The 12,008-nt window shown below is 37.4% G+C and overlaps 1 protein-coding gene across 1 annotated transcript in view; it reads right to left on the reverse strand.

Annotated features, from left to right (window-relative positions):
- Positions 1 to 7,616: 7,616 nt before the first annotated feature.
- Positions 7,617 to 12,008, reverse strand: part of LOC120522457 (zinc finger and SCAN domain-containing protein 12-like) — an 11,555-nt gene continuing 7,163 nt past the window's right edge. Inside the window, exon 2 of the mRNA XM_039743391.1 lies at positions 7,617 to 8,218. Within this exon, the coding sequence (XP_039599325.1) occupies positions 7,809 to 8,218 (410 nt within the window). The 3' untranslated portion in view covers positions 7,617 to 7,808. The remainder of the gene's footprint in view (positions 8,219 to 12,008) is intronic.

A 12,008-nucleotide genomic window follows, 5' to 3' on the forward strand; every position in this document is an offset into this window, starting at 1 on the left:
CCCAATAATATTATTAAATCAGCCCATAATCAAGGCATTATCTTTGACTCTAATGTGTCATTTAAAGCACTCATTACAAAACATGCTTTGCCCTCTTAAAAATCTGTGGAAATTAAGGCATTTTCTAAATATGAAGGATACTGAGAAATTAATTTATGCATTAAATAGACTAATACAATGCGGTGTTCATTGGCCGCTCAAATTGTTCTTTAAACAGCACTCAGTTAATTCAAAATGCTGCTGTAAGAATTATTACAAGAAAAAGAAAATACAAACGCATAACTCCAGTTCTTAATCCTTACACTGGCTCCCGGTTAAGTTTAGGGCAAATTTCAAAATCCTCCTTTAAACATATGAAGACTTAAATGGCCGAGGCCCGGCTTACTCATCGGATCTTATCTTATCTTACTTACAAACCTGAGTGCATATAAAGATCTCAGGATGCCGGTCTGCTTATCATTCCAAGGATTAATAAAATAACAGTGGGAGGTCGCGCTTTAAGTTACAGGCCCCTAAACTGTGGACTGGCCTGCCTGCTACTATAAGAGATGTCCTTTCAGTCTCAGCTTTCAAACCCCGGCTGAAGACTCAAAACAACTTCAGTTTATAATATCCTGACTTGAGCTGCATCTCTGTGGTTATCATTGATACTGAAATATTAATAATAAAATATTTATAAATCCTGAGGTGGGCTGGCACACTGCCCGGGGTTTGTTTTCTGACTTGAGCCCTGTGTTCGCTGGGATTGGCACCAGCAGACCCCCGTGACCCTGTAGATAGGATATAGAGTGTTGGATAATGGATGGATGGATATTTATAAATGGTTTCTAATCCTTGACTATTCTGTTTCTTATTCTGGTACTCATATGTGGCACAAGGTGCCACTGCTCCTCTGCCAAGTTCTTTGCCTGCTTATGGAAAAGTCAACTTAGATAAAGGAGCACTGGAATCACTGGGCAGAAGAGTTCTTTCATCTGATTGACTGGCCCAGCACTGATTCAGCTGTGGAATGGCCAGTAGTGGGGAGGCTATACAAGAAATATGTATATATATATATGACATGTTGGGAAGACAACCATGTCAAATGGTGCTCCAACCGGAATGTCAAATGTGTGACGAACAGTGTAAAGTTCTAAAGGTAAAGTGCAATGAGTATTCTTTATCCTTCACTCCTACTTTTACGAGAGAGTCCTGATTCATTTCTCCATGGAGCTGCTCCAGTAGCTCCTAATGCCACCTCTGACAGGCACAGTCAGACTCCTTTAGGTACTCCAATAGATCACCGTGTGACTCTCTTTTTCTTAATCTGAGAGTTATTGTGGTGTGCTCTGCAGTTTGGTGGGTGTTATCAGGAGATGGTGAAATTGCTCCTCACTGATCCTCTGGGTTCTTTGGATTTCCACTCCTTCACTATGCCCAGTGATAGGAAAAGCAATTTGGTTTCCCCCCATTAGCTCCACCATTTCTTTCATAAATGCAATACTGCTCTTCCAGTGCATTTGTTGTTGCCCTTTATGAACTCCTTCACCAGTGTCAACCACTTCCTGTGCATCTTTTCAGGGTCAAACCCCTTGTCGAAGTATTCCAAGAATCTACAGGCCATTTCTAGCCAGAACAACCATTTTTGACCCCCCATTCCTTTCTTATCCTCATCTCCAGGTCTCCCAGGGACTTTAGTCAGTTGGCATCTTCATCGTCTTGACGCTCCTGCATCAGGTCAGTTTAAAACAGAGTTTGTTTTCCTTTATATCCCTGATTTTGCACTTGTGTGTGAGAAGCACTTGTCCCTTCTGTCAAATCTACAACAAGAACAGGACATCAAATTACGTGGTCATAACAGCACTTGCAGTACATGCAGTTCTCTGTATTTTTAAGGATCTGTCACTGAGAAGAAACACAAATCACTCCTTGTTCATCATAAAGGTGTAGATTGACTGTAAAGGCTTTAAAAATGATAGACTGCACTTACCGGGGGTCTCAGTGAGCCCACATCAACACAACCCAATTTGACAGCACTGAGTAAAAAAGTCATGAACTTCTCCAAATACAAATCCTCTTCTCCTTCATTTAAATGAATTTGCCAACACTTCTTAAATCCTATTTGTGCTTTGTCAGTCTTCGGGTATCAAGTGTTCCTTAACGAGAGACAATAATTACATTTAAATTATTTTAACACAGGGCTGCAACATAGAAAATGAGAAAAAGACAAAGGGGGCTGAACACTTCCTGAATCCACCATTGAACCGTGTGGTTCTCCATATGCAATATCATGAATAGTCGAGATTCTCTGGGTCAGATTTCTAGAATACAGAACTTCATTTCAGCTGCTGTCTTCATCCCTTACTGTTATGAAGCACTGGTGGGAGTTTCTGAATGAGGACACCAACACATGGTACTCACATGTGGCACATGGTGCCACTGCTCCTCTGCCAAGTTGTTTGCCTGCTTATAGAAAAGATCAACTCAGTTAAAGGAGCACTGGAATCACTGGGTAGAATAATTTACCACAACATTCAAACATCATCTGTTATGAACCAGAGTTCCCAAACTAAAACACCCCGATTATTACTCAAAATACCCACTAGAGGGGGTAATAACCTTCAAATCTTGGCAAGTCACATAAGGGGCAACAAAGAATCTTTATAAATAAAAGTTTTATTTCTACAAGAAGCCCTGCTTATCAAAAATAGGAGGGCAAGGCAAAGTCCACAGAAGGTAACACCTTCAAAATAGGAAATCCCAAAAGTAAACAAAGTCCCAATCCAAATATGAGAGGCAAAAAAACAAAAACAAAAGAACCCAAAAAATCCCAGAAAAATTACAAAAGGTCAAGAAGAAGAAAAAAAAAAAAACAACTCTCCACAACATGAGTGCCTTCACAATGAACTGTAGGGGACTGTGGGCAAGATTATAGACAAGTGACCTCACCTCTTAGGAAACCACCCACAGAACACAAGAAACACAAACAACACCATCTATCTGTGACAGACATTGCCTGATGCAGCTTAAGATCTTAGGCAAAGTTAGCTCAGTTAATATTCAGGTAGTTAAAGTCCCCCATGACTATAATACCAAAGTAAATGTGTCTTATTATTATTATTATAAAGATGCATCACTTGTGTCACAGGTAGGTCAGGTGACATGCTCATGGTCACAGTGTCAGCAGTGGGATTTGAATCCACAACCTCAGGTTTTGAGATCCAAAGTCTTAACCACTATGCCACAGAAGTATTTTGTCCTAACTCTGTTATCAGTCTTATACGCAAACGGCCACCACATGAAGGTACTCATCAGGACCTGAGTAGTTAGGAGGCTTACATTTCAGTCCTTCCTCCATTACTTCATTCTTCCCCCGACAACCAATTGCTTCTGGGCTTCTCCACTGTTCATTATCAAGTGGCCATTAAGACTTCTGCTGTCTGAAAAACACACAAAACACTCTGAACTGAGTGTGAATTCTTTTATGGACATGAAATCCACGGTGGTCTGAGATTCTTTAACTACACTCAGTTCAACAATAAGGCTTCTCTCTACTGGGGATTCTAAAGTGTCTGTGGAAATGACTTCTTCTGCCACTTCATAACTGCAGAACAGTGTGGATTTGTATGTGATATTGAAGATGCCTTCTTTGTGAAAACTGTTTGTTGAAATCCTTTGTGCCTCTAAATGCTGCTACTTGTGGGAAACTGTTGGTCACATTTAAAACTAACATATGGCTTCTCTCCTGTATAAATTCTTTTGTGATTCTGAAGAGAGCTACTTCTGGGAAATTCTTTGCCACATTTGGAACAGACATATGACTTTTCTTCTGTGTGAATTCTTTTGTGGCGCTGAAGATGGCTTCTTTGTGAAAACTGTTTGCCACATTCAGAACATTATCCGATTACCGATAACACGCATAAAATTCAGCTCTGCCCTTCAGAAACATTAAATATGGCACTATTAAATGTTAGAGCTTTAACTAACAAGATATTTTTTATAAACGATCTTATTAGTGATAGAAACATTGATTTTATTGCGCTAAATGAAACATGGCTTAATTCCAATGGGGCGGCAGTTTTAATCGAATCTGCGCCTCCGGATTACAGTTTTACTCGTGCCGACCGCCAGGGAAAAGGGGCGGTTTGGCAAACATTTACTCGAGCGATTAAAATGTAAAGATGTTAGTTTTGGTAAATTTAAGTCCTTTGAGTATCTCGCCGTTGTTATTCATGGAGATTCTCACGTTCTCGTATTATCCGTGTATAGACCTCCTAAATATAACGCGTCTTTTCTTGAGGAATTCTCTGACTTAATGTCAATTTTAGTTACAAACTATGATGCACTCTTAATAGTCGGCGACTTTAACTTTCATGTCGACAATCAGTGTGACCAAAAGGTAAAGGAATTCATGAACCTCCTGGACTCTTTTGATTTGAGGCAGCTCGTAAATCAGCCTACACATAAAGCAGGTCATAGACTTAGTGATTACTAAAGGACTTAAAGTTGATATAAAGCAGGTCACTGATATCGGTCTATCAGACCATTTCCTTCTACTATTTAATATAGAAATAAAGATAGAAAACGCTCATGAGAAGCATTTTGTTAAAAAACGCTTCTTTGACTCATCAGCAGCTTTAAAGCTTACAACTATTCTAAGCAATCAGTCCGTTTATAATGCCAGCTATAATAGCGAGGATAATGTAAATAGTAAAGTGGAAAACTTTAACTCTAAAGTAAGAACTGCTGTTGACATAGTTGCACCTGAAAAGACAGTTAAAAAATCCTCTAGTACTGTTATTCCATGGAAGACCCAAAGAGTGTCTGATTTAAAAGAACATGTCGTAGAGCTGAGCGTAAATGGAGGAAAACTAAACTAACTATCCACTATGAAATATTAAAAGTTAAAATAACAGAATACAATAACACTGTCCGTCTTGAGAGGCTGCTATTTCTCTAATATTATAAATAACAATGCTAGTAATCCCAGAGTCTTATTTTCAACAATTGACCGTCTGTTAAACCCAGGAACACAAAGGAATGCCCACAGAATACTTCCAGTGAAACCTGTGAGAACATTGCTGTATTTTTCACTCAAAAAATTAATGATATTAGAGATAACATAGTATATCTCCCCAACACTGCAGAACCTCCAAAGCCCCGGTACTCCGTTATAAACAAATTAAATGCTTTCACCAGGATAGATTTACCTGAATTACATAGTATAATCTCTCAACTGAAATCCTCCACCTGCGTCCTTGACCCAATACCAACCAGGTTTTTCAAAGAAATATCAGGCGTTCTAATTGACAATATTCTGGACATAGTAAATTGTCATTAGATACGGGGTCTTTCCAGACTGTCTTAAGACTGCTGTAGTTAAACCCCTTCTTAAGAAACATAATCTTGACCCCTCTGCCTTTGAAAATTTTAGACCCATTTCTAACCTGCCCTTCTTAAGTAAAATTTAGAGAAGGCAGTCATTATGCAGTTAAATGACCACCTCAATAAACATGCTATTCTTGATACTTTTCAGTCAGGCTTCAGAACAAATCACAGTACAGAAACTGCACTTGTTAAAGTAGTAAATGACTTATGGGTAAATGCAGACAGAGGCCATTTATCTGTTCTCATCCTCTTAGATCTGAGTGCTGCATTTGACACCATTGATCATAATATTCTTAGAAATCGCCTTAGTCAATGGGTGGGCCTCTCTGGCAGTGTCTTAAATTGGTTTGAATCCTACCTGGCAGGGAGAAAATTCTTTGTGAGTTGTGGTAATCAAATCTCAAAGACACATGATATCCGATATGGTGTTCCACAAGGCTCTATCCTGGGTCCGCTGTTATTCTCAATCTACATGCTTCCGTTAGGTCAGATTATCTCAGGTTACAATGTGAGCTACCACAGCTATGCTGATGACACACAGCTGTACTTATCTATAGCACCTGATGACTCCGACTCTTTCGATACACTAACACAATGTCTTACTGGTATTTCTGAATGGATGAATAGTAATTTTCTCAAACTAAATAAAGAGAAAACTGAAATTTTGGTAATTGGCAATAATGGATTCAGCGAGGTTATCAGAAATAAACTTAATGCACTAGGATTAAAAGTTAAGACGGAAGTAAAAAATTTAGGGGTAACCGTTGACTGTAATCTGAATTTTAAATCGCATATTCATCAGACCACTAGGACAGCATTTTTTCATTTAAGAAACATAGCTAAAGTTAGACCTCTTATATCATTGAAAGATGCTGAGAAATTAATTCACGCTTTTGTTTTCAGTAGACTAGATTACTGTAACGCACTCCTCTCAGGACTACCCAAAAAGACATAAATCATTTGCAACGAGTGCAGAATGCAGCTGCTAGAATCCTAACTGGGAAAAGAAAATCCAACACATTTCTCCAGTTTTGATGTCACTACACTGGTTGCCTGTGTCATTCAGGATTGACTTTAAAATACTGCTTATGGTTTATAAAGCCTTAAATAATCTCGCTCCATCTTATATATCGGAATGCCTGACACGTTATATTCCAAATCGTAACCTTAGATCTTCAAATGAGTGTCTCCTTATAATTCCAAAAGCTAAACTTAAAAGAAGTGGTGAGGCGGCCTTCTGCTGCTATGCACCTAAAATCTGGAATAGCCTGCCAATAGGAATTCGCCAGGCAAATACAGTAGAGCACTTTAAAACACTGCTGAAAACACATTACTTTAACATGGCCTTTTTATAACTTCACTTTAACATAATCCTGATACTCTGTATGTTCAATTCTTCATAATAACTATTCATGGTGGCTCTAAAATCCATACTGACCCCTACTCTCTCTTCTGTTTCTTTTCCGGTTTCTTTGTGGTGGCGGCCTGCGCCACCACCACCTACTCAAAGCATCATGATGCTCCAACAATGATGGACTGAAAGCCAGAAGTCTACGTGACCATCATCATCAGGTCCTTCCATGAAAATATGATGATTTATGTTAGGTAGAATGCCCAGAGGGGACTGGGCGGTCTCTTGGTCTGGAACCCCTACAGATTTTATTTTTTCTCCAGCTTTTGGAGTTTTTTGTTTTTTCTGTCCACCCTGGCCATCGGACCTTACTCTTATTCTATGTTAATTAATGTTGACTTATGTTTATTTTTTATTGTGTCTTCTATTTTTCTATTCATTTTGTAAAGCACTTTGAGCTACATTTTTTTTGTATGAATATGTGCTATATAAATAAATGTTGATTGATTGATTGATTGATTGAACAGCCATATGGTTTCTCTCCAGTATGAATTCTTCTGTGATTCTGAAGATGGCTACTGTCAATGAATTGTTTCCCACAATCAGAACAGCCATATGGCTTGTCTCCAGTATGAACTCGTCTGTGTCGCTGAAGGTCATAATGGTCAAGAAATTGTTTTCCACATTCAGAACAAGCAAATGGTCTTTTTCCAGTATGAACACGCAAATGTCTTTGGAAACTGCTAGAATTGGCAAATCCTTGGCCACATTCCAAACAGACATATGGCTTCTCTCCTGTGTGAATTCTTTGGTGGCTCTGAAGATGGCTTTGTGAAAACTGTTTGCCACATTCAGAACAACCATATGGCTTCTCTCCTGTATGAATTCTTTTGTGATTCTTAAGAGAGCTAAGTTTAATGAATCTTTTGTCACATTCTGAGCAGCAATATGGCTTTTCTCCAGTGTGAATTCTTGTATGACATTGTAGAGAACCACTGTCAGTGAATCTTTTTCCACATTCAGCACAGCCATGGGGCTTTTCTCCAGTGTGGATTCTTGAATGTCTTTGGAGAGAAAATCTGTCAAAAAATCATTTACCACATTCAGAGCAGCAATGAGGTTTCTGTCCAGTATGAATTGCTTTGTGCCTCTGAAGATCTCCCTTACGAGTGAACGTCTTGTCACATTCACAACAGCAATATGGCCTTTGTCTTGTATGAAATAACTTGAGATCTTTACAGTCTGACTCATTTTTTAAAGTTTGCCCAAAGCCTCGGCCACCATACAAAGCCCCCTGATCTGTGCAAAGCTCTTGTTGTTGGTCAGTATTGATGGTGTCTCTCACAGGAAAAGAAATGCACTGGAAAGAGGCTTCTGTTGAATTCTCAGATCCTCTTGTTGATTTCTTTATCTTCTCTTTGTCCTGTTTTTGCTGCAGTTTGCATTGAAGAGAAGTCTCAGCAAATGAAGATGGAGAGAAGTTGCCACTCTCCAGAACATCTGCAATGATACAAAGAGTTTTGTTAAATGTTTTCAGATAAATAAACCTTAACATTAGAGAGGTGGCACACCGGCTGATGTTACTCACTGACCCCTCAGTCCCATTCCTGAGGTAATCCAAGAAGAGTGCTGATGAAATTGTGACTTCGATGATAAAGTCTCTCTTAAATAAGCATTGTTTTCAAATTGAGGTTCAGTCAGTTCAATATACCCAAAATGCTTAGATAAGTCATGTTTCTGGGTGCACTTTGATATTTAAGGAACCCAAACATCTTTTTGGCTCATAAAAATAGTGGAGAGTGTGTGATCTGCAGATTGAGCAACTGAGACTTTAAATGTGAAGGTGATGGGGTGTAAGTTGTATTATGAGACCACTTGGAAAAGTGTTAAGTGTTTAATTTCATTGTCAAACAACAGAAAAACATGCAACCAAGGTGGTCTTTAACACTAGAATTCCTGAAGCCTATGAAAAAACCCGTAATCCCAGCCCACCTTAAATGCCTTCGCACCTCTCCGTCAGCATCTTTTGTGTTGTAAATGTGTCAGCATCTTTTGTGTTGTAAATGTGTCTATCAGCACAAGCAGCCTGCTATCCCATCCACCTGCCCACCGTCCACAGTTGAATTCGCAAAGAAGCTTCTCAGTGCTCAGTGTTTATCTTGGAGTGAAGTGCCTGCAGTTGTAGAGGGTAAATAATAGATCGTCATTTGGAATTAATACATTTCAAGTGTGTTGCGTGTCTACAACAATCTATGTAAACACATTGTTAAAACAGAAACGTTTTTTATATTTTAGTACTAATTGACACAATGTAGAAATGAAATGTATAAAGAGTGAAGCCTGAAGTCCAAATATCAAATAAACACTTCCACAAAAGGTACTAGTATAACAAAAAAAGAGCACATGTATTCAAGAATATAACAGAAGAAAAACAAAGCCGGTTAGGATAGGTGATTGATATGATAGCTCGTGTGGTGTTGCGGTAAGAAATGGCGACTTGTGATCAAGATGTCGCCGGTTCGATCTCGGCTGCCTCCCCAATTTACTATTTCGAGTAGCAAGCTGCTCTTATTGTTAATATTATACAACTAGCAAAATACCAGCGCTTCGCAGTGGAGAAGTAGTGTGTTAAAGAAGTAATGATAAAGAAAAGGAAACATTTTGAAAATAACGTAACATGATTGTCAATGTAATTGCTTTGTCACTGTTATGAGTGCTGCTGTTATATATATATATATATATATATATATATACTGTATATACACACACACACATACATATATATATATATACATACATACATATATATATATACATATATATATATATATATATATATATATATACAGGTGCACATACATACAATACATACATACATATTATATATATATAATATATATAATACACATATACATATATATATATATATATATATATATATATATATATATATATATATATACACATATATATATACATATACTAGCAAAATACAGCCAATTGGAGAAGTACTGTGTTAAAGAAGCAATGAAAAGAAAAGGAAACATTCTGAAAATAACGTAACATGATTGTCAATGTAATTGTTTTGTCACTGTTGTGAGTGATGAGTGTTGCTGTCACATATATATATATATATATATATATATATATATATATATATATATATATATATTTACACACACACACACATAAACATATATATATATATAAATATCTATACATATACACATAAATATATACACACACATATATACATACATAGATATATATCTACATATATACACACAAATACATATATATATACATATATATATATATATATATATACACATACACACACACACATATATAAACATATATACATATACATACATATCTACATATATACACACACAGCTATTTCGTATCAGTGCAATACGCTGCTTGTTAAAACGGATAACTCCCGCTCTTACGTGCAAGTCTGCATGGATATTATGAACTATCGTATTTGTTCAAGTTCTATTTAAATTATAAATAGAAGGAATTTTTATTTAGTCGACAGAAATATCTTTGGTAGGAATGGTAAAAACAGACAGGAATATTATTCGTGAATAAATCAACTCAAACCACAACTTATAATATTTTGCTCTCCATAAAAATATATCCTGTCTAAATTATACAAGTTAGAAATAAAGTAAACGTTAAAAGAACAAACATTCAAATTTCTTTTCTCTTATGTAATTTTATATAAAAAATAAACTTAGATTTTAAATATCCCAAAAGATTTTCGTCTCCATAAAAATATATCCTGTCAAAATTATACAAATTCAAATATGAACATGCTGCATAACAAAACCTGGAAATATAAATAAAATGTGTTCCTTTCAGCAATAACAAATCAAATCATTCAGTTGTCTTTGCTCAGATGTCATTTTAGAGCTGGACGCCTGGCATCTTTTTTTGGCCACAGGTTCGTTTCTGTTTGCTGTGAGGTTCTGTGTTGTGGAGATTCTCAGGATGGACTGCAGGTGCTCATCAGTGAGGCGACTCCTGTGTGCTGTTTTGTTAGTCTTTATCACTGAGAAGAGCTTCTCACACAGATATGTGGTACCAAACATGCACAAGGTTCGAGCCGCATGTAGACGGACTTTTTTTATTCTTCAAAATCACCAAAGCGCCTTGCAAACTCAGTGCGCTCAGTTTATCAGCAAAGTGCGTATTTGGGAAAACCGTAGTGACGACTTGGTTTAACATTACTTGGCAACAGGGAAAGTGGGGCAAATTGCACTAGTGCATTTGTGTCTCCCATAAAAGCAGCTACACTTGAAATCACTTTGTGATTGTGCACGGGTTAAAACGTCCGCTGAAGTGTCAGATTCTTATTTAATTATTCTGCTTTCTGTATCTTCTACATTGCATTCAGGTTACCCTGATGTTTTGTCTCATAGTGCCGTCTTTGATTAAATTCTGTAATTACAGCCACATTAGCTCCACAAATGAGACACACGGGTTCAATAAACATATACTCAGCCTCCCATCGGTTTTTAAAGGCTCTATTTTCAGAATCAACTGTTCTCTTCAGCATCGTGTGAGCTAGCTTCGCAATAACTTGCAGCATCATAAGCTACACTTGATTAACGCGGTAAGTGATCGGCAAGGCAGCTGAAGCGCTGCATTATGGGGTCTGTACTTTATTGTGTTACCAGCGCTTCATATACCCGGGCCATTAATAACAATAATACAGTATATAAAATGATCTCGGGGCGGATATAATTACACGCCGGGCGGATGTGGCCCGCAGCCCTTGAGTTTGACACATATGGACTAAATAGAACTTGAAAAGATATATTTTTTCAAATGTGATCGCGCAATTCAGATAGAGTTGACGCGCACTACAGCCTGCATGCCTCAATAAGTCATCCTCCCCTCGCTCTTACTTTTTTACCGTTCATCTAATGAATACACTGAGTATGGCTTTACCAAAACAATCATTGATGGCGAATAAAGTATCCATTATTCGAGTATGTAGATCGTGATATATATATATATACACATATATATATATATACCCGCGTATCGCAGCGGAGAAGTAGTGTGTTAAAAAAGCTAGAAAAAGAAAAGGGAACATTTTAAAAATAACGTAACATCACTGTCAATTTGTATTTGTTTTGTGAGTGTTACTGAGTGTTGCTGTCATCAAGGATTTGATTATCATTATTTCTTTCAATCAGGTTCGTATTTGGAGGATGTGTTGTGTTCAAGTTACATTCCGTGTTTGTCAATCGTTGTAAAGATGACAGGTTTCATTCAT

The sequence above is a fragment of the Polypterus senegalus genome, unplaced genomic scaffold (assembly GCF_016835505.1).
Source record: "Polypterus senegalus isolate Bchr_013 unplaced genomic scaffold, ASM1683550v1 scaffold_2056, whole genome shotgun sequence".
Taxonomy (NCBI): Eukaryota; Metazoa; Chordata; class Cladistia; order Polypteriformes; family Polypteridae; genus Polypterus; species Polypterus senegalus.